Source organism: Coregonus clupeaformis, chromosome 14, assembly GCF_020615455.1.
Source record: "Coregonus clupeaformis isolate EN_2021a chromosome 14, ASM2061545v1, whole genome shotgun sequence".
Taxonomy (NCBI): domain Eukaryota; kingdom Metazoa; phylum Chordata; class Actinopteri; order Salmoniformes; family Salmonidae; genus Coregonus; species Coregonus clupeaformis.
This window is the reverse complement of record NC_059205.1, coordinates 30,597,572-30,619,702: the sequence shown is the minus strand read 5'-3', so window position 1 is coordinate 30,619,702 and position 22,131 is coordinate 30,597,572. Positions and strand designations below refer to the sequence as shown.

General features: G+C 41.3%; 1 protein-coding gene across 1 annotated transcript in view; it reads left to right on the top strand.

Moving 5' to 3' along the window:
* spidr (scaffold protein involved in DNA repair) overlaps positions 1-22,131 on the top strand; it is a 76,716-nt gene that overhangs the window by 4,001 nt on the left and 50,584 nt on the right. The window contains exons 4-5 of the mRNA XM_041896349.2: positions 1,104-1,316; positions 15,687-15,835. Coding sequence (XP_041752283.2) covers positions 1,104-1,316; positions 15,687-15,835 — 362 coding nt within the window. The remainder of the gene's footprint in view (positions 1-1,103; positions 1,317-15,686; positions 15,836-22,131) is intronic.

The following is a 22,131-nucleotide window of genomic DNA, read 5'->3' as shown; positions in this document are numbered from 1 at the left end:
GCTAAGCTTTCATCGTTTTATGCATGGCTTTCTCCTGATCAAACAGAGTGAATCTAATGGAGTTCCATCTCAAAGTTGTTTGAATGACCTAAAAACGTAAGGTAATGATTAGCGAGAACAAACAATATCAATAACCTATTAAAAAATCGAGTGACAAGTTTAATCAATTTTAAGTTTATTAAGAAAAATCCCTCCATGCGAGGTTGAAAACCAAATGGACAATCCTCCTGCAAAACTTGTCATAAAAGCTTTAAGACAAGGTAAAGTAATAAACAGTAGCCTATTTCCCAAATCCCTAAGGTGTCCTAAAGTTGCCGCTTTCAAAAAGAACAATAAAGTAAGTCTGATTCTATAGGCTATTCTCAATCACAGTTTTATGAGAGATCCAGAGATTAAACAAACAATATTAAGAGAGGAGGATGACGCAAATAAAGCATTTCTTATCCAGTTCTGAAGACGGTAGACTTTGCGTTTATCCAGCCCATGATTTATAACCTTGCCTAACTCACTACGGCAAGACAATGTGTTCCTTATCGGAGATGGACACGCACAAACCTGTTTCATGCTGAAGCTCCACCAGAAAGCAATATTAGAAAAGATATGCCTGCACTTAGCCTCTCCAGGGTTTCAACAACATTATCTTTCGTCATGATTCGTCTAGTTGTGGCATGCAATTTCGCACTATAGCCCAACAGTGGTTAAACTGAGTTTTAAAAAAATATATCTATATTTGGTTGGCCAATAGGGGGCGATAGCGTTGTACATCAATGTTTTATGAGTACATAATCTCAATAGGCCAAAGGTTGACATCTCACAACCCTAGTCAACAATGCTTCATGATGTTTACTTGTGTCATTTGTGTCAGTGTCTCTTGTGATAACTACCTTGTCAAATACGTTGTACTATACTGATTAAAATACCTATTGGAAGGTTCTGTAAGTGCCTGATGCAAAACTATACAAATGCATCTTCATCCATTATTGACAATCCATTATTACTGAAAATGCTTTATTATTATTATTATCCATTATTCATGAAAATCCATTATAGCTCTGTATCGCATGAGACTGACTGTCTTTGTCCTTGTCCCCCCGTGTGTCCAGTGCAGTGCAGTGGTCCGCAGTGTGATGAGGACCCAGTGCACATCTCCTGGAGCTCTAGTGAGAGTGAGCTGTCTGACAGTGAGCCCCAGGCCCAGCAGCCTCCTCCACCTCCCCCCAGCAGCACTGTTGCTCAGGAGCACCGCGGGCCCCGGAGACCAGCAGCCCCCATCCAGTCTTACAGCAGAGCCCTGCGCATGCTCAGCACTGAAACAGGTACTTGAGACGGGTGCAATGTTTAGTGCTCTGTTTGCATTCAGCTTGCATCACTAGCAAGGATTTTGTCCATCGTATGACACAATCTGTGGTTGGTATTTTGATTTCAATATGTATTTGTCTTTGAATAGCATTCAGAGAATATTCATTAATGCCTCCTCATCAGTGCAAAAATAGCAGTCAAGAAAGGTTGTAATTAAGAATTGAATATACTGTGGGCATGGGGGAAAAATCGATAGAGTAGAGTATTGCAATATTATTTTTGCAGATTTTATATATCGATACTGTGACTCATTTTTTTTTCCTGGGTAGTTAATGTTAGCTAGCACTATAGTCGGCTGTACCTGCACCAAAAATATATACACTGCTCAAAAAAAGTAAGGGAACACTTAAACAACACATCCTAGATCTGAATGAATGAAATAATCTTATTAAATAATTTTTTCTTTACATAGTTGAATGTGCTGACAACAAAATCACACAAATTAATAATGGAAATCAAATTTATCAACCCATGGAGGTCTGGATTTGGAGTCACCCTCAAAATTAAAGTGGAAAACCACATTACAGGCTGATCCAACTTTGATGTAATGTCCTTAAAACAAGTCAAAATGAGGCTCAGTAGTGTGTGTGGCCTCCATGTGCCTGTATGACCTCCCTACAACGTCTGGGCATGCTCCTGATGAGGTGGCGGATGGTCTCCTGAGGGATCTCCTCCCAGACCTGGAATAAAGCATCCGCCAACTCCTGGACAGTCTGGTGCAACGTGGCGTTGGTGGATGGAGCGTGACGAATCCAATGTGCTCAATTGGATTCAGGTCTGGGGAACGGGCGGGCCAGTCCATAGCATCAATGCCTTCCTCTTGCAGGAACTGCTGACACACTCCAGCCACATGAGGTCTAGCATTGTCTTGCATTAGGAGGAACCCAGGGCCAACCGCACCAGCATATGGTCTCACAAGGGGTCTGAGGATCTCATCTCGGTACCTAATGGCAGTCAGGCTACCTCTGGCGAGCACATGGAGGGCTCTGCGGCCCCCCAAAGAAATGCCACCCCACACTATGACTGACCCACTGCCAAACCGGTCATGCTGGAGGATGTTGCAGGCAGCAGAACGTTCTCCACGGCGTCTCCAGACTGTCACGTCTGTCACATGTGCTCAGTGTGAACCTGCTTTCATATGTGAAGAGCACAGGGCGCCAGTGGCGAATTTGCCAATCTTGGTGTTCTCTGGCAAATGCCAAACGTCCTGCACGGTGTTGGGCTGTAAGCACAACCCCCACCTGTGGACGTCGGCCCTCATACCACCCTCATGGAGTCTGTTTCTGACCGTTTGAGCAGACACATGCACATTTGTGGCCTGCTGGAGGTCATTTTGCAGGGCTCTGGCAGTGCTCCTCCTGCTCCTCCTTGCACAAAGGCGGAGGTAGCGGTCCTGCTGCTGGGTTGTTGCCCTCCTATGGCCTCCTCCACGTCTCCTGATGTACTGGCCTGTCTCCTGGTAGCGCCTCCATGCTCTGGACACTATGCTGACAGACACAGCAAACCTTCTTGCCACAGCTCGCATTGATGTGCCATCCTGGATGAGCTGCACTACCTGAGCCACTTGTGTGGGTTGTAGACTCCGTCTCATGCTACCACTAGAGTGAAAGCACCGCCAGCATTCAAAAGTGACCAAAACATCAGCCAGGAAGCATAGGAACTGAGAAGTGGTCTGTGGTCACCACCTGCAGAACCACTTCTTTATTCAGACCACTTCTTTATTGGGGGTGTCTTGCTAATTGCCTATAATTTCCACCTGTTGTCTATTCCATTTGCACAACAGCATGTGAAATGTGTCAATCAGTGTTGCTTCCTAAGTGGACAGTTTGAATTCACAGAAGTGTGATTGACTTGGAGTTACATTGTGTTGTTTAAGTGTTCCCTTTATTTTTTTGAGCAGTGTATATTTTTTGGTGACCAGTATTTATTTAGTTTGTAATTTTTCAGAAGGGGGTTACAGGTATAACATTTTACATTTACATTTTAGTCATTTAGCAGACGCTCTTATCCAGAGCGACTTACAGTTAGTGAGTGCATACATTTTCATACTGGCCCCCCATGGGAAACAAACCCACAACCCTGGCGTTGCAAGCGCCATGCTCTACCAACTGAGCTACAGGGGACATATTCAGTCATATTCATTCAGATATCTTTCCATTTGAAATGTTCTTGTACCTATGGGCTGCCACAAAAACAAAACAAAAATATGAGAACTGCATATAAAGAACAGTATCAACAGTTTTGTAATATTTAGTATGCAAGGAAAATAAATAAAAAAGGCTCCCCCAACCCATTCCTCCCCCTCAGTCCCCATCCACCTACCTGCATTATCCCTCCCCACCCGGAAACCATGTTTCCCACACCGCCTAGCCCCATCCTCCCGCATCTTCATCCAACTCCCCGACCCGAAGAAAGCATGCCTCCCACCTCTTTCCGTCCCACCCAGCAACCGAGGTTGCTTATGAGTTCCCCTTCCACCCATCCATCCCCATAACGATTAGAGAACCCCCAAAAAGCATTGAACTGCAGGGCACTCCCACATCATATGAAGGAATGTGCCTACCTGATTTAGCGGACAGTGAACATATGAGGCCAATTTCATTTATACATTTTTATTGTGTGTTAGTCTGTGAACAAACCTGAAATTAATACATTGGTGGTTTGGATTACTGGATGCTAAGGTCATATTTTTTCATATTCTGGTCCAGTTAAAGTATGATTCAGTTACATTTAGATCTGTGGGCCATACTTTTTTAATGGTTAGCTCAGAGTATGAGCTTTCCAGTAGTTGTTCATAAATTACAGAGATTAGTCATTTCAGGAGACCAGATAATCTGTTTACAAATTACATAATTAGATGGTTCGACAACTGACCTAAATTGGAGATAAAGGAGAAAAAGGTTACCTGGTAATATAAATGCTTCTTTCAGATCTTGGAATGTCCTCAAACCATTACTATCCATGATATCGCAAGGGTACGATACCGCATTTGGACCGTTGGGGGGGATGTGATAGGACTTCCTTCTGATTGCAATGCATTATTGTTAAAAATTGAAGTCATGGCATTTCGTTTCCTAGTTGCATCGTTTTTCAATTTTGCGCCAAATAGAAATTGTGTGAGCGTAGTTTATATTGGGTGAAATGCTAGTGCTTGGAAATACAATTTAAAGTTTGAATTGGGTAGCCCTCCAGCGTCTTTCCTTCTGTTAATTTAATCTGGGATCTCTTACTAGGGATGTTAACCGTTAATCTGTTACAGAGATTAGTCGTTACTTTAGTCATGCCTTTTATTTATGACATGCACAGCATACAGATCTTAGTTTGAGGAGCGGAATAGCCTACCACCTGACAGACAGCGCGAGAGTAGCTCCTCAAAAAGACTGTAGGCTACTGGAGTGAAACCTGCTATTGTAAACCCAGTCATTGGGCAACAAATAAAGATTCAAAAAGCAATCGCGTGTTAAACTTTGGTGGCCACGATTTAAAAAGGAGCACTTTTTATTTCACAATCTTACCTTGTAAAGCGTGCCTCTCATTCGCCATTCGGATGCATAGGCTATAGCCTGCCTACCGTTGACTATCAACGCGTCACCAACCACTTTGCAACTTGAGTTTGAGGCAGCATAATTGTTTAAATGTGAACGTTTTACTTTACTTAAATAAAGATACGTCTTACCTTGCTTCAAAGTAGCCATGCGAAAATCCATCCATAGAAACGTGGAGGCAATTATTTTATAAAGACTTCCTCATGCCATTAACCAGCATTTCTCTCCTGTTATATTAGTTTTCCTATCAACTTTCTTTCGTTGTCCAGATGCCAAAGGCACAATCCTAGTCATATTAGCAACCCATCGTAGTAGTTGCTATTAGATTTCCGCTCTTTCTAAATTTCTAACTGAGATTTTCATCTATCACATATGGAACTGCTCACATTAGGTGCGCAGTGTAGAACTGTGTTTTCCGCTAATTGCGGAAAATTATGTTTTATTAGCTGCTTCATTACAGGTGTTGCATGTTCAATAATAGGCTATAGCCTTTTGACTGTAATACGATAGGCTTGCTATTGTTGCACGTTTCCATTAAGCTCTTAATTAAAAATGACCGGTCCTTGTATGCATGCGTATCATCAGAGAGGAAGAGGCAAAGCGAGAGGTTTCGCTCTCGCCAAAATCTGTCCAAAATAAATCTAATGCGTTTCTATGGGCATGTTTTGGGCCTTACTAAGCGTGTCGCCTGCCTTCCCGCCTTGGGACGACTCCCATTGTTAGAGCGGAAACATAAGCATCTCGTCTTTATATACAGATCTCTGATAGTATTTTCTGTTGGTCACGTCATTTTACTATTAGTTATTTTTTTTTTTTTACCATTTGTTGACCATTTAATGAGGGTCACTTAGTCGGCAGCAAAATTGACCGAAATGTGCATCCCTATCGCTTACCTTTCCATATACATTTTGAAAACGCACTGTGGATTTTATCCCAAAAGCCGGAAGGGTGAGACATGGGAAGCATTGAGCTCACGAAATTCAACGGAGGCAATATGTTCATTTTCACAATATAAATTATTCTGGTTAGAGCGATTGGGATGTTAGTCCATCTACTAAGGTCTGATATAATTTATTTGTGTTCTGTTATGTTTTTGGCAATGGTTTTATTTAAAGAAGGAAATACAACAGTACCAGTCAAAAGTTTGGACACACCTACTCATTACAGGGTTTTTCTTAATTTTTACTATTTTCTACATTGTAGAATAATAGTGAAGACATCAAAACCTATGAAATAACATATGGAATCATGTAGTAACCAAAAAAGTGTTAAACAAATCAAAATACGCTCTTGGCATTCTCTCAACCAGCTTCATGAGGTAGTCACCTGGAATGCATTTCAATTAACAGTTGTGCCTTGTTAATTTGTGGAATTTCTTTCCTTATTAATGCGTTTGAGCCAATCAGTTGTGTTGTGACAAGGTAGGGGTGGTATACAGAAGATGGCCCTATTTGGTAAAAGACCAAGTCCATATTATGGCAAGAACAGCTCAAATAAGCAAAGAGAAACGACAGTCCGTCATTACTTTAAGACATAAAGGTCAGTCAATCTGGAAAATGTTGAGAACTTTGAAAGTTTCTTCAAGTGCAGTAGCAAAAACCATCAAGCGCTATGATGAAACTGGCTCTAATGAGGGTCGCCACAGGAGAGGAAGACAACAGTTACCTCTGTTGCAGAGGATAAGTTCATTAGTTACCAGCCTCGGAAATTGCAGCCCAAATAAATGCTTCACAGAGTTCAAGTAACAGACACATCTCAACATCAACTGTTTAGAGGAGACTGCGTGAATCAGGCCTTCATGGTCGAATTGCTGCAAAGAAACCACTACTAAAGGACACCAATAAGAAGAAGAGACTTGCTTGGGATAAGAAACACGAGCAACGGACATTATACCGGTGGAAATCTGTCCTTTGGTCTGATGAGTCCAAGTGAAGCATGGAGGAGGTGGTGTGATGGTGCTTTGCTGGTGACACTGTCTGTGATTTATTTAGAATTCAAGGCACACTTAACCAGCATTCTGCAGCGATACGCAATCCTATCTGGTTTGCGCTTAGTGGGTCTATCATTTGTTTTTCAACAGGACAATGACCCAACACACCTCCAGGCTGTGTAAGGGCTGCTTGACCAGGAAGGAGAGTGATGGAGTGCTGCATCAAATGACCTGGCCTCCACAATCCCCAGACCTCAACCCAATTGAGTTGGACCGCAGAGTGAAGGAAAAGCAGCCAACAAGTGCTCAGCATATGTGGGAACTCCTTCAAGACTGTTGGAAGAGCATTCCAGGTGAAGCTGCTTAAGAGAATGCCAAAAGTGTGCAAAGCTGTCATCAAGGCAAAGGGTGGCTACTTTGAAGAATCTCAAATATAAAATATTTTGATTTGTTTAACACCTTTTTTGGTTACTACATGATTCCATATGTATTATTTCATAGTTTTGATGTCTTCACTAATATTCTACAATGTAGAAAATAGTAAAAAATAAATAAAAAACTTGTGTAGGTGTGTCCAAACCTTTGACTGGTACTGTATATCTACAGTGGGGAGAACAAGTATTTGATACACTGCCGATTTTGCAGGTTTTCCTACTTACAAAGCATGTAGAGGTCTGTAATTTTTATCATAGGTACACTTCAACTGTGAGAGACGGAATCCGGAAATCCAGAAAATCACATTGTATGATTTTTAACTAATTCATTTGCATTTTATTGCATGACATAAGTATTTGATCACCTACCAACCAGTAAGAATTCCGGCTCTCACAGACCTGTTAGTTTTTCTTTAAAGAAGCCCTCCTGTTCTCCACTCATTACCTGTATTAACTGCACCTGTTTGAACTCATGACCTGTATAAAAGACACCTGTCCACACACTCAATCAAACAGACTCCAACCTCTCCACAATGGCCAAGACCAGAGAGCTGTGTAAGGACATCAGGGATAAAATTGTAGACCTGCACAAGGCTGGGATGGGCTACAGGACAATAGGCAAGCAGCTTGGTGAGAAGGCAACAACTGTTGGCGCAATTATTAGAAAATGGAAGAAGTTCAAGATGACGATCAATCACCCTCGGTCTGGGGCTCCATGCAAGATCTCACCTCGTGGGGCATCAATGATCATGAGGAAGGTGAGGGATCAGCCCAGAAACACACGGCAGGACCTGGTCAATGACCTGAAGAGAGCTGGGACCACAGTCTCAAAGAAAACCATTAGTAACACATTACGCCGTCATGGATTAAAATCCTGCAGCGCACGCAAGGTCCCCCTGCTCAAGCCAGCGCATGTCCAGGCCCGTCTGAAGTTTGCCAATGACCATCTGGATGATCCAGAGGAGGAATGGGAGAAGGTCATGTGGTCTGATGAGACAAAAATAGAGCTTTTTGGTCTAAACTCCACTCGCCGTGTTTGGAGGAAGAAGAAGGATGAGTACAACCCCAAGAACACCATCCCAACAGTGAAGCATGGAGGTGGAAACATCATTCTTTGGGGATGCTTTTCTGCAAAGGGGACAGGATGACTGCACCGTATTGAGGGGAGGATGGATGGGGCCATGTATCGCGAGATCTTGGGTCGTGGCTGGGTCTTCCAGCATGACAATGACCCGAAACACACAGCCAGGGCAACTAAGGAGTGGCTCCGTAAGAAGCATCTCAAGGTCCTGGAGTGGCCTAGCCAGTCTCCAGACCTGAACCCAATAGAAAATCTTTGGAGGGAGCTGAAAGTCCGTATTGCCCAGCGACAGCCCCGAAACCTGAAGGATCTGGAGAAGGTATGTATGGACCTAAAGGACTCTGACCATGAGAAACAAGATTATCTGATCTGATGAAACAAAGAATGAACTCTTTGGCCTGAATATCAAGCGTCACGTGGCACCATCCCTACGGTGAAGCATGGTGGTGGCAGCATCATGCTGTGGGGATGTTTTTCAGTGGCATGGACTGGGAGACTAGTCAAGATCGAGGGAAAGATGAACGGAGCAAAGTACAGTGAGCTCCTTGATGAAAACCTGCTCCAGAGCGCTCAGGACCTCAGACTGGGGGCGAAAGTTCACCTTCCGATCGAACATTTCTGGAGAGACCTGAAAATAGCTATGCAGTGACGCTCCCCACCAACCTGACAGAGCTTGAGAGGATCTGCAGAGTAGAATGGGACAAACTCCCCAAATACAGGTGTACCAAGCTTGTAGCGTCATACCCAAGAAGACTCGAGGCTGTAATCGCTGCCAAAGGTGCTTCAACAAAGTACTGAGTAAAAGGTCTGAATACTTATGTAAATAGAATATTTCATTTATTATTTTATATTTGCAAAAATTCTAAACCTGTTTTTGCTTTGTCATTATGGGGTATAGTGTGAAAAAGTCAAGGGGTCTGAATACTTTACGAATGCACTCGAGATAGAATTTTGATTAACCACATGACATTGATTTTGAGATGTGTAGACTTTATTATAAATTAAACTGTTTCACGAAAATGTGCATATGAAAATTATAACTGGCACGCAGATCAGAACTTGGCGCTGACGAAGATGGCGGCCTCGCGACTAGCTCTTAGGAAACTTTGTGGTATTTTGTTTTTTTATGTATTATTTATTTTACATTATTAACTCAGTGTTTTATATCATTACGTACAGCCAGGAAAAACTATTGGATATCAGAGCAGCGGTAACTCATCAGCATTACGACCAGGAATACGACTTTCCCAAAGCATATCCTTTGTTTGCGCTCCCCAGAGCAATTGAACAGATTCCAGCGAAAAACTTTGAGGATAACACAGTGCCACCAACGAGGCCCACTACGAAGGACTGTGGCCTGTCCTTCTCCATGGCCGACGTGAGTAAGACATTTAAGCATGTTAACCCCCGCAAGGCTGCCGGCCCAGAAGGCATCCCTAGCTGCGTCCTCAGAGCATACGCAGACCAGCTGGCTGGTGTGTTTAGGGACATTCAATCTCTCCCTTTCCCAGTCTGCTGTTCCCACATGCTTCAAGAGGGCCACCATTGTTCCTGTACCCAAGAAAGCAAAGGTAACTGAACTAAATGACAATCGCCCTGTAGCACTCACCTCTGTCATCATGAAGTGCTTTGAGAGACTAGTCAAGGATCATATCACCTCTATCTTACCTGTCACCCTAGACCCACTTCAGTTTGCTTACCGCCCCAATAGATCCACAGACGATGCAATCGCCTGCACACTGCCCTATCCCATCTGGACAAGAGGAATACCTATGTAAGAATGCTGTTCATTGACTATAGCTCAGCATTCAACACCATAGTAGCCTCCAAGCTCATCATTAAGCTTGAGGCCCTGGGTCTGAACCCCGCCCTGTGCAACTGGGTCCTGGACTTCCTGACGGCCTGCCCCCAGGTGGGGAAGGTAGGAAACAACATCTCCACTTCGCTGAGCCTCAACACTGGGGCCCCACAAGGGTGTGTGCTCAGCCCCCTCCTGTACTCCCTGTTCACCCATGACTGCGTGGCCAAGCGCGCTTCCAACTCAATCATCAAGTTTACAGACGACACAACAGTAGTAGGCTTGATTACCAAAAATGACGAGACAGCTTACAGGGAGGAGGTGAGGGCTTTGGGAGTGTGGTGCCAGGAAAATAACCTCCCACTCAACGTCAACAAAACAAAGGAGATGATCGTGGACTTCAGGAAACATTGTTAGTCTACATTGATCTTTGGCTCCCTCTTTAGTAATTTGTGTGTCTTCATTTTGTATCAAATTCCTTAAAGCATCAGACAAGCTCAGTAGCCTACAAATAGTTGATTTTATTCAAACAGGGTGTGTCTATATATGGAAAAATACACTTTTTAAAATGTTGGCCAAATGATTGGTCGAATGAACAGATGACTCTCGGTCGACCAAGATTGTTTTTAGTCGGGGACAGCCCTAGATTTCATAAGTAGAAATGGGGTCCTCTGTCGGGTTCTTGAGGGGGAGTAGGGCAGATTTGGTTAGATTTATTTGATAACTTGAGATGGAGCTGAATTTGTCTATGATCTTCAAAGCGTTTGGGAGAGATTGAGATACATTGTCTAGATAAAGTAAGATGTCATCTGCGTATAATGAGATGACGTGATCTGTATATTTGAAAGATATTGGTGGAATTTGCCTGGGCCAGGGGCTCCATAGACAACAGAAATAGCAAATGTGAGATGGGATCACCTTGCCTGCTACTTCTATTTATTCTGAACGGAGCAGAGCAGGTATTGCCTGTTATTACTATGACTGAGGTATTAGCCTTTAGTATTTTAATAATATTAGTGAATTTGTAGCTAAGTCCCATATGTTCCAAAAACGACGAAAATATGACCATTCTAGTCTATCAAAAAGCTTTTTCTGTGTCCAGAGAGAGAACTGCTCAAAGAGATTTGGTTTCTGATTAAGCATGTAAGATACGTAATAGACGACAGAGGTTATCAGAGGACAATAGATTTTTAACAAACACGCAATGGTCTGTATATACCAATTTGGTTAAAGTAAGTTTAGAGACGGGATGACAGAATTTTAGAAAAATAATTTGGAGTAATAGTTTACCTAATTGGTTCCAAAATGTTAAATGGACCTCAGGAGGAATACCATTCCAAACAGGTGATTTGCCTTTTATTAATGTTATCCAATGCCCTTTTGAGTTCATGTTGAGAGAAGAGGAGTTATTTTATCTTTTAAAAAGGACTCAATCTGGCTTGGTGTGGATTTACAATCAGAGGTGTATAATTCTATATAGAAAGGGAGAGTCTTTGGTTGATTTTAAATTGGGTTCTGATAGTAATTCACCTGATTCAGATTCAATGGTTGCAATATCTGCTAATTGATCATTACTGCGAAGCTTGTTGGCCAGTAAACGACTTGGATGTTTACCATGGGAGTATTGGAGAGCCAATAATATAGGCCTACTCTAGGCTACTGTCAATAAAATGTGGAGTAAATGTTACTTGTACAAGGTAAACTTCTAAACAGATATTTATATTATTGTGGAAGTGTTTATTCATATCCTTGAATTGCGCAACGAGCATTACATAAGCTCCCACAGCAGCGCTTATAAGCGGGAACAACAAATAAGTGTTGCCTATAAAAAGAATAACCCTCATTTGGATAGGCTACAAATTACAAAATAAATAAAGTAAACAAAATAAGTTCAAATTTAATTACGGTGCAAATAAGTTTAATGCACAAAACAGAATATTGTAGCCTAGGCTACATTTATTTAGAATAAGATACATCAGTGAATACAGGCTTTGAAAATTAATGCAATGAAGAACCATTCTGACTATTTTTATTTTCATTATGTTAACCGTCCTAAAGGTTTCTGGCTAGGAACACAAGCATGTTCACCTTTTCTGGCTTTAATAGACTACAGAGTGGGGTAACAATATTGCCTACTGAAACACGTTCAGACGGAATGGTTTTTGCACAGATGCAGAGGTATTCGAGAGCGACGTTGGCCATGAGCGGAAAGGGATGTCTTCTATGGTGAACATGCGCACTCTATCTCGGTTGAAATTGTCTGAAATCACCATTGAAAGGGTCTCTTATCACACTGTAGGCCTACAACGTTTGGTTCCAAATCACCATTCAACGTTATCGGTACCACATGTCACCATATGATTGGTTTAGATTTATTTATTTGCACTCAAGAAAATACAATCTTGGTAAGATTTCCACATTGTAGTCTAATGATTAGACTTTAATCGGTGGTTTGTGCATGAAACAGGCTGCATTACAGATCATTTACTGCATTGCTAGGCAATGCAACGACGCGCTCCCCCCTGCCCTGGGTATTTAAAAAAATAGACGATACAATCGTATGTCAATGATGTTTGGACAGGTTGATGGGACAATGTGTCATTCCAGACATCGCCCAACCCTAGTCCCCAGCACAAGGTGCACCTGTGTAATGATCATGCTGTTTAATCAGCTTCTTGATATGCTACACCTGTCAGGTGGATGGATTATCATGGCAAAGGACAAATGCTCACTAACAGGGATGTAAACACATTTAGAAAGAAATAAGCTTTTTGTGCGTATGGAACATTAATGGGATATTTTATTTCCGCTCATGAAACATGGGACCAACACTTCACATGTTGCGTTTTATATTTTTGTTCAGTGTAGCTGGCAAACATTTTGTTGTGAATTTCATACTGCAATTAGATCATCTGGCGCATGCTGCACAACAGTGAGTGACTCAAGGCTCGGGTCTCCTCTTTGTGTGCTTGTAAACAAACACCATATGACGTGACTGGGGACTACCATAAGCTTCATAATAATGTGATAGGTGAAGTTAAGAACGCAATGTTTTTATCTCCTAATTTATTACACAAGTTGACTGCAGGTATTTACTTAAGTAGCTACAAATATTCACATTTCTTAAACTTCAAATAAATAGTTTCAATGGTATTGAAAAACCATCCTGTGGCTTTTTCCAAATACCCCGGTATACGGTATACCGCCCAAGCCTACCAGTTTGTACAAATGGTTCTCTGTTATATGTGCGTCATTTTGGAGCAGGTGTGTTTCTTGGAACATTGCTATATCAATATGGTTTCTTGCTAGAATATCAAGACACCTGGAACGTTTGATAGGACTATTAAGGCCTTTCAAATATCACAAGAGAATAGCTAGTCTTGCCATTGTTTTTCTAAAATGTAATTGTTATCTTTGGTGTTGATAAGCCCATAGATGTAAAATAAAAAGCAGGACCCACAGGGAAACCCACCCATTGGTCGCTCCCCACCCAGAAGACCCTCAATATAAACCGTTCCTGGTTCCCCCCACCATGCACTATAATTACAGGGTTGTAGCATAATGGCGAGTGGCAGACTTACACATGGAATCTCTTAAGCAGCATATTTTTTGGTCTTAAGGTATAAAATACACTGAGTATACAAAACATTAAGAACACCTGCTCTTTCCATGATATAGACTGACCAGGGGAATCCAGGTGAAAGCTATGGTTATTGATGTCACTTGTTAAATCCACTTCAATCAGTGTAGATGAAGGGGAGGAGACAGGTTTTTAAGCCTTGAGACATGGACATGTGTGGCATTTAAAGGGTGAATGGGCAAGACAAAAGATTTGTGCCTTTAAACGGGGTATGGTAGTAGGTTTTTCACACTCAATAGTTAGCCGTGTTTATCAAGAATGATCCACCACACAAAGGACATCTAGCCAACTTGACACAACTGTGGGATGCATTGTAGTCATCATTGACCAGCGTCCCTGTGGAACGCTTTCGACACTGAGTTCATGCCCCGACGAATTACGGCTGTTCTGAGGTCGTCAGAGGGAGGGGGGGAGGTGTTCCTAATGTTTGGTATACTCAGTGTAAGAAATAATAATAATAATAATAATAATAATAATAAAGTCAAACATGAAATAAGTAACCAATTCAGACCTTTACAGTTGTTGGCAGAAAATGAAAACAAAAAGATGCGAGATATGCAAGCCTAATGCCTAAACAGTAAAAATAGGATAGCTGTAGAAGCAACAGCACTTAATACATGATCTTCATTTATTATTAGCAATATGATTTGAATTACCTTAAACATAAATTTGCCCTCCTTTTTAAGTTCTCTATATATACAAGTCCTCCCTGGGAGATAAATTCCAGTATCCCATATGGGCCTGGCCGTCTCTCCTTGCCAGTAGCAAAAAATAAATATAAAACAATTGAAGGGGAATAGCTGCCAACTTATATTGCTATATTTAGTTAGCCCAAATGGATTCAATGCGCTGTAGCCACACAAGAAAGCAGTCCCAGTACATATGACACCTCCATATATTGTTCATTAATTCACTTCTTGTCATCACTGTGTAAATATCCTGGATCATAGGCAATATAATTTTAACAAGTTCAATGGACAGCAATAATAGTAATATTGTTCCTTGTACCCAATAATGAGGGGTTTTCCTCATTGTCTTATACTGAGGGTAACATCAGGGCAGCGGTCTGCAATGTTAAGCAGTGGCATGGGACCCAACTACTCCTGCCCGAACAGTTCATAGAAAAGACTGCTCATGAAGCTGAAAACGCAAATATGTTTTGGGCACTTATCTCAAACTCGTTTCTCATGGCTCTCTTTTCACTCTTCAGCAGACATGGTGAGAAATATGTTTAGAACATTAAATCTCAATAGTATCGCATCGCAATACATATAGAATCGTGATGCGTACAATCGCAATACATATCGTATCGGCACCTAAGTATCGTGATAATATCATATTGTGAGGTCCCCGGCAATTCCCAGCCCTAATGTACTGTGTATGTTCATTATGTCATCAGCTGCATATGGTAATGTATTAAAGTAACTGTCCAGTGTTTCCAGATTTCTATGAAATATAACTTATCATTAATTACAAAATGAGTTAAATAATTTTCCTTCCAAAAAATGGTGATTTAGGTATGTTAAAAAGCAGCTTTTCTGTGTTTTGAATGGTGTGGGCCTAACCCAACAACAGAATGTTGTCAGCGTATACTGGTAATTACAAATATTAATGCCAGAAGAACGCTGATTAGCCAGCTCAGCCTCCTGAGGAGGATGACATGTTCTATGAGGAAATGGCAAGCAATTTTTAAATGGCCTGTTTGAGATACAAGTTTGAGGTGGGGTTTTTGAAGTATTTCTTTCTCCAATTTATGCTTTGACCTTCTCCAATTTATGCTTTGACCACTTACGAACGAGTATAGGATGAGTCAACAACAACATTTTGGTATGAGTTAACGGAATATGTATTTTTAAAAGTGAGATTTTCACAGGACAGTTGTAAAAATTATCTTTTTAGATGAGCTTCCGACGATAGACACAGATAGCGATGTGGATGAAGCTGAAGCTGATCAGGGAAAGGAGGAGGATGGTGTGGGGGAGATCTCTGACTGTGATTCGGAGTCCTGCGCTGGGGAACCAAAAGAATCATCACCTAAACCCACAACGGTGAGTAAACTAGAGCTTTACTCAAACTTTACCAATACTACAAAAAACAATAAGATAAAATACTATGTATAATCACATCTAGAAATACTAAATAAAAATTGTTTATTGAAATAAATAAAAACTCAGACATTTCATATTGTTGTTTAAGACAAATATACTATTGCTAAAAATCCATTATGCTACGCAAACAATACCGTACACAAACAATACTTTAAAGACTACAAAAATGTACAGAGGCAAATTACCGGGTATGGCGTTATAAGAGTTTCAGCCATGTTCAATGACACTAGGTGGTGCTATGCACCTTACAGTGCGTTGTTTTGTTCCCTCTGCATTTATATGACAGTGTTACAGTGCTGTGTTTACTATTGTCTACCCCCAGTTTAATCTAATCTCTTCACTCATGAGCGTAATGGTAAATATGTGCACGTGTATAGCAACATGTCAATAGCATCATGATGGTTTCCCATATCATACAGTCAGTATGTCCGCAGGGCCACATGGTTTGCCCATTAGGCTATACCTGATAAAATATTCTACCACTAGGTGGAGTATTCAAAAACAAACTGACAGAATAGGTCTGGCAGGCCAATACCAACAAAGTACAATGCAGTACACTTTCCTCTGTAGCTCAGTTGGTAGTGCATGGCGCTTACAATGCCAGGATAGTGGGTTAAATTTCCGGGACCATCTGTAAGTAAAATGTATGCACGCATGGCCTCCTTGTAGCTCAGTTGGTAGAGCATGGCGCTTGCAATGCCAGGGTTGTGGGTTCGATTCCCACGGGGGGCCAGTATGAAAATGTATGCGCTCACTAACTGTAAGTCACTCTGGATAAGAGCGTCTGCTAAATAATGTAAATGTAAGTTGCTTTGAATAAAAGCATATTCTACACTGAGTGTACAGAACATTATGAACACCTGCTCTTTCCATGACATAGACTGACCAGGTTAAAGCTGTGATCCTCACCTGTTAAATCCAGGATTTCTAAGCCTTGAGACAATTGAGACATGGATTGTGTATGTGTGCCATTCAGAGGTTGAATGGACAAGATAAAATATTTAAGTGCCTTTGAACGGGGTATGATATCAGGTGCCAGGCGCACCGGTTTAAGTGTGTCAAGGACCACAACTCTGCTGGGTTTTTCACGCTCCACAGTTTCCAGTGTGTATCAAGAATGGTCCACCACCCAAAGGACATCCAGCCAACTTGACACAAACTGTGGGAAGCATTGGAGCATCCTTATGGAAAGCTTTCGACACCTTGTAGAGTTCATCTCCCGACGAATTGAGGCTGTTCTGAGGGCCAAAGTGGGTGCATCTCAATATTAGGAACATGTTCCTAATGTTTTATACACTCAGTGGTGTATATTTTAAGTTCAGGTCGTGTTCTAAATTGTTACAGTTCACTAGTAGCGTTGCTGAATGGAGCACTGTCTATGTGGGGAGAGGGTAGGCCACGTTCCAAAACTGCCAGTAGCCACTTAACCAATGTCCATGTATCAATAAACAAAAAAATCTATTTCAGGCAATATACACGTTTAACCTACTTTTTCTGGAAGTTTTAAGTTTGTTTGTCTCTAAAGTTATCTATATTTAATTGTGGGAAGGGGGCTATTCTTTAGTGCTGCCTGACCTAGGTTTACATTGTTTACATCATGAGATACAAACAGCCTATTAGATGACCCATTATTCAATATTTTACATTCAACGTTGTTAATGTGTTTGACATAAGTCAATCTGTTATATTTTATGGCGGTAATATGTTTGTCTTTAGCCTACCTGCTCACATGTAATGACTGAACAGGGAAAGGAGGCTGCCTTTATGTCATGTGTTGTACAGTGGAGGCTTGCATTATGTCACTCTTCAGAAGTCATTCAACAGTGTTTGTTAAAGGTTGGCCAGACACCTTGAGAATGTACAAGGAGTGGTGTTCTGTTCACTCCAGTGTTTTCCAAAGTTCTAGAATATTCTAATATATGGCTTTGGGATTGTTCAACTAGCGGCCCACCCGTGGTCTCTACTGATCCCCGCCCACTGACATTTTGAATGATCAATTAAATCATCGATTGGTTAAAGCTTACAGGTAAGGATGGAAATAATACTCTGACCCTCTTGAGGACTAGAGTTGTGTTGAACCCGCCAGATGAGGATTAAAGTGCCTTCGAGAAAGTGTTCACACCCCTTGACTTTTTCCACATTTTGTTGTCACATCCTGAATTCTAAATGAATTAAATTGAGATTGTGTCACTGGCCTACACACAATACCCCATAATGTCGAAGTGGAATGATGTTTTCACAAATTTTTACAAATTAATAAAAATTAAACAGCTAAAATGTCTTGAGTCAATAAGTATTAAATCCCTTTGTTATTACAAGCCTAAATCAATTCAGGAGTAAAATGTGCTTAACAAGGCACAAGTTGCATGGACTCTCTGTATGCAATAATAGTGTTTAACATGATTTTTGAATGACTACCTCATCTCTGTATCGCACACATTAAACTATCTGTAAGGTCCCTCAGTCGAGCAGTGAATTTCAAACACAGATTCAACCACAAAGAACAGGGAGGTTTTCCAGTGCCTCGCAAAGAAGGGCACCTATTGGAAAATAAGTTAAAAATTAAAAAATTAAGCAGGCGTTGAATATCCCTTTGAGCATTGAGAAGTTAGTATTTACACTTTGGATGGTGTATCAATACACCCAGTCACTACAAAAATACAGGCGTCCTTCCTAACTCAGTTGCTGGAGAGGAAGGAAACCACTCAGGGATTTCATCATGAGGCCAATGGTGACTTTAAAACAGTTACAGAGTTTAATGTCTGTGATAGGAGAAAACTGAGGATGGATAAACAACATTGCAGTTACTCCACAATACTAACCTAATTGACAGAGTAAAAGAAGGAAGCCTAAACATGCATCCTATTTGCAATAAGTCACTAAAGTAAAACTGCAAAAAATATGGCAAAGAAATTAACTATGTCCAGAATACAAAGTGTTATGTTTGGGCAAATCCAACACAACACATTACTGAGTACCACTCTCCATATTTTCAAGCATAGTGGTGGCTGAATAATGTTATGGGTATGCTTGTAATCGTTTAGGACTGGGGAGTTTTTCAGGATAAAAAAGAAATGGAATGGAGCTAAGCACAGGCAAAATCCTAGAGGAAAACCTGGTTGTCTGCTTTCCACTAGATGCTGGGAGATGAATTCACCTTTCAGCAGGACAATAACATAAAACACAAGGCCCAATAATAGTGCTGAGCGATTAGTGCTTTTTGGGGTCTGTTTGATTTCTATAATTTGTTTTACATTAAATGCACTATGCATTATGTGGGTTGAATGTTGTAACAACACTGAATAAAACAATTAATAAAAGTCACATGATGGTAGTGACTGCCCATTACTGCTTATCACTTAACTGCCTATGCTGTCTGACAATCACTATTTTACTAGTTCTTCAAATAAACTTTTATGACTGCTGAATACCAACTATCAATCACTTAGATCATGTATTTTCAGGCTCTCAAAGCAACTGCTTTCTATCCCTCTCGATCGCACATTCCCTCTTCTCTCAGTCTCCATGTCTGCTCAGCACAGACCGGACAGGTTTAAGCGGGAGTGCAATGGATTAGGGTCATTGTTGTTAATTACAATGTTTCCTGCGCTAAACTATGTCAAGTATTGGCCTGTTGGAAACTACAATGCCTTACTACAGGGTTCTTCAATTCCGGTCCTGGAGGGCCGAAACACCTCTGTTTTTCATCCTCTCCTTCTAATCAGGGCTAATTCAGACCTGGGACACCAGGTGAGTGCAATTAACTACCAGGTAGAAATAAAAAACGGAAGTGTTTCGGCCCTCCAGGACCGGAATTGAAGAACCCTGCCCTACTACATCACAAAGTTTAGTCTTCATCTGATTTATCTCTACAGAAACTGCACATCAAACTCATAGAAAAAAAACAGAACTAAATGGAATTTCTGTGAATTAGTTGTTTAAAAAATGAAAAATAACCAAAATGTTGGTTAATCTCTCAGCACTACCAAATTTACACTGGAGTTGCTTAACAGGAAGACAGTGAATGTTCCTGAGTGGCCGACTTACAGTTTTGACTTAAATCTGCTAGAAAATCTATGGCAAGACTTGAAAATGCTTATTTAGCAATGATTAACAACCAATTTGACAGAGCTTGAAGAATTTTCAAAAGAATAATGTGCAAATATTGTACAATCCATGTGTGCAAAGCTCTTAGAGACTTACCCAGATAGACTCACAGCTGTAATCACTGCCAAATGGGATTCTAACATGCATTGCGTTGACTCAGGTGTGAAATTTCAAAAAACACGTTTTCACTTTGTCATTATGTGGTATTGTGTTAAGATGGGTGAGAACAAAAATATATTTAATACATTTTGAATTCAGGCTGTAACACAACACAACATTTGGAATAAGTTTAGGGGGTATGAATACTTTCTGAAGTCACTGTGAATTTAACTAAGGCGCTTAAGCCTATGTTTTCATGAAGATACTGAAATATGTATGGCCAACGAGAAGCTACCTATAGGCCCTAGTTCTGTTGCCAGAGACTATGTTAAAAGGAATACTGTTGCTTGAGATTGATTGCTGTATAAACGCTGGATTGGAGTTACAGTGGATGGATGTGTTGTCTTGACAAGTTAGAATGTGCCTCTGAAGGAGAAATACAGTCAAGGCTATTTTCATCAGGAAGCCTCAGAAGCAGGTAGTCAGATAATCATCACCCCCACAGACCGTACAGCCACTTCCCCCTTACTTTCACAGCTGTTATCAGCATTATGGGAGTCAAAGGTTACCTATCTAACCTCCCTGAACTGGAGGCTTGTGGTCTGAGGCCTCACAGAAACCAAGAGATGATCTCATAAGGCTGAATCCACCTAACATGAGAAACATTAAAAGTTGAACGTTTTTCTTAAAATCAAGCATTGTCAATGGGAGATTTGCTTGTAGGTTTGAGTTAGCCAGATACAGCCTAGGTTATACTCTTGACATGAATGGATGCAGACATAACGAAGGCAATCATTTAGAAAGTAAACTGAACAAAAATATAAGTGCAACATGCAACAATTTCAAAGATTTTACTGAGTTACAGTTCATATAAGACAATCAGTCAATTGAAATACATTTGTTAGGCCCTAATTTATGGATTTCACATGACTGGGAATACAGATATGCACCTGTTGGTCACAGACACCTTTAAAAAAAAAATAAAGAAAATAAGTATGGCTGTTGATCAAAAACCAGTAGTGGAAGAACTGGGACATTTTAAGCTTCCAGGTATTGTGTACAGATCCTTGCAACATGGGGCCTGCATTATCATGCTACAACATGAGGTGATGGCGGTGGATGAATGGCACAGCAATGGGCCTCAGGATCTCGTTACGGTATCTCTGTGCATTCAAATTGCCATCGATAAATTGCAGTTGTGTTCGTTGTCCGTAGCTTATGGCTGCCCATACCATAACCCCACCGCCACCATGGGGCACTCTGTTCACAACGTTGACATCAGCAAACCGCTTGCCCACACGAAGCCATGCACGCTGTCTGCCATCTGCCCAGTAGAGTTGAAACCGGGATTCACCGTCAAGAGCACACTTCTAAGGCGTGCCAGTGGACATCGAAGGTGAGCATTTGCCCACTGAAGTCATTTACAACTCCGAACTGCAGTCAGGTCAAGACCCTGGTGAGGACGACAAGCAGATGAGCTTCCCTGAGATGGTTTCTGTCAGTTTGTGCAGAAATTCTTCGGATGTGCAAACCCACAGTTTCATCAGCTGTCCAGATGGCTGGTCTCAGACTGTCCTTTAGGTGAAGAAGCCGAATGTGGAGGTCCTGGGCTGGCGTGGTTACACGTGGTCTGCGGTTGTGAGGCCGGTTGGACGTACTGCCAAATATACTAAAATGACATTGGAGGCGGCTTATGGTGGAGAAATTAACAATCAATTCTCTGGTAACAGCTCTGGTGGACATTCCTGCAGTCAGCATGCCAATTGCACACTCCCTCAACTTGAGACACCAGTGGCATTGTGTTGTGACAACACTGTGGCCTTTTATTGTCCCCAGCACAAGGTGCACCTGTGTAATGATCAACATTTGAGAGAAATACGCTTTTTGTGCGTATGGATAATTTCTGGCACCTTTTATGTCAGCTCATGAAACATGGGACCAACACTTAGCATGTTGCGTTTATATTTTTGTTCGGTGTAAAAGCTAGTGTTTCCCTATCCTATTCTTATCAGTGGCTATCAGTTTCCCTT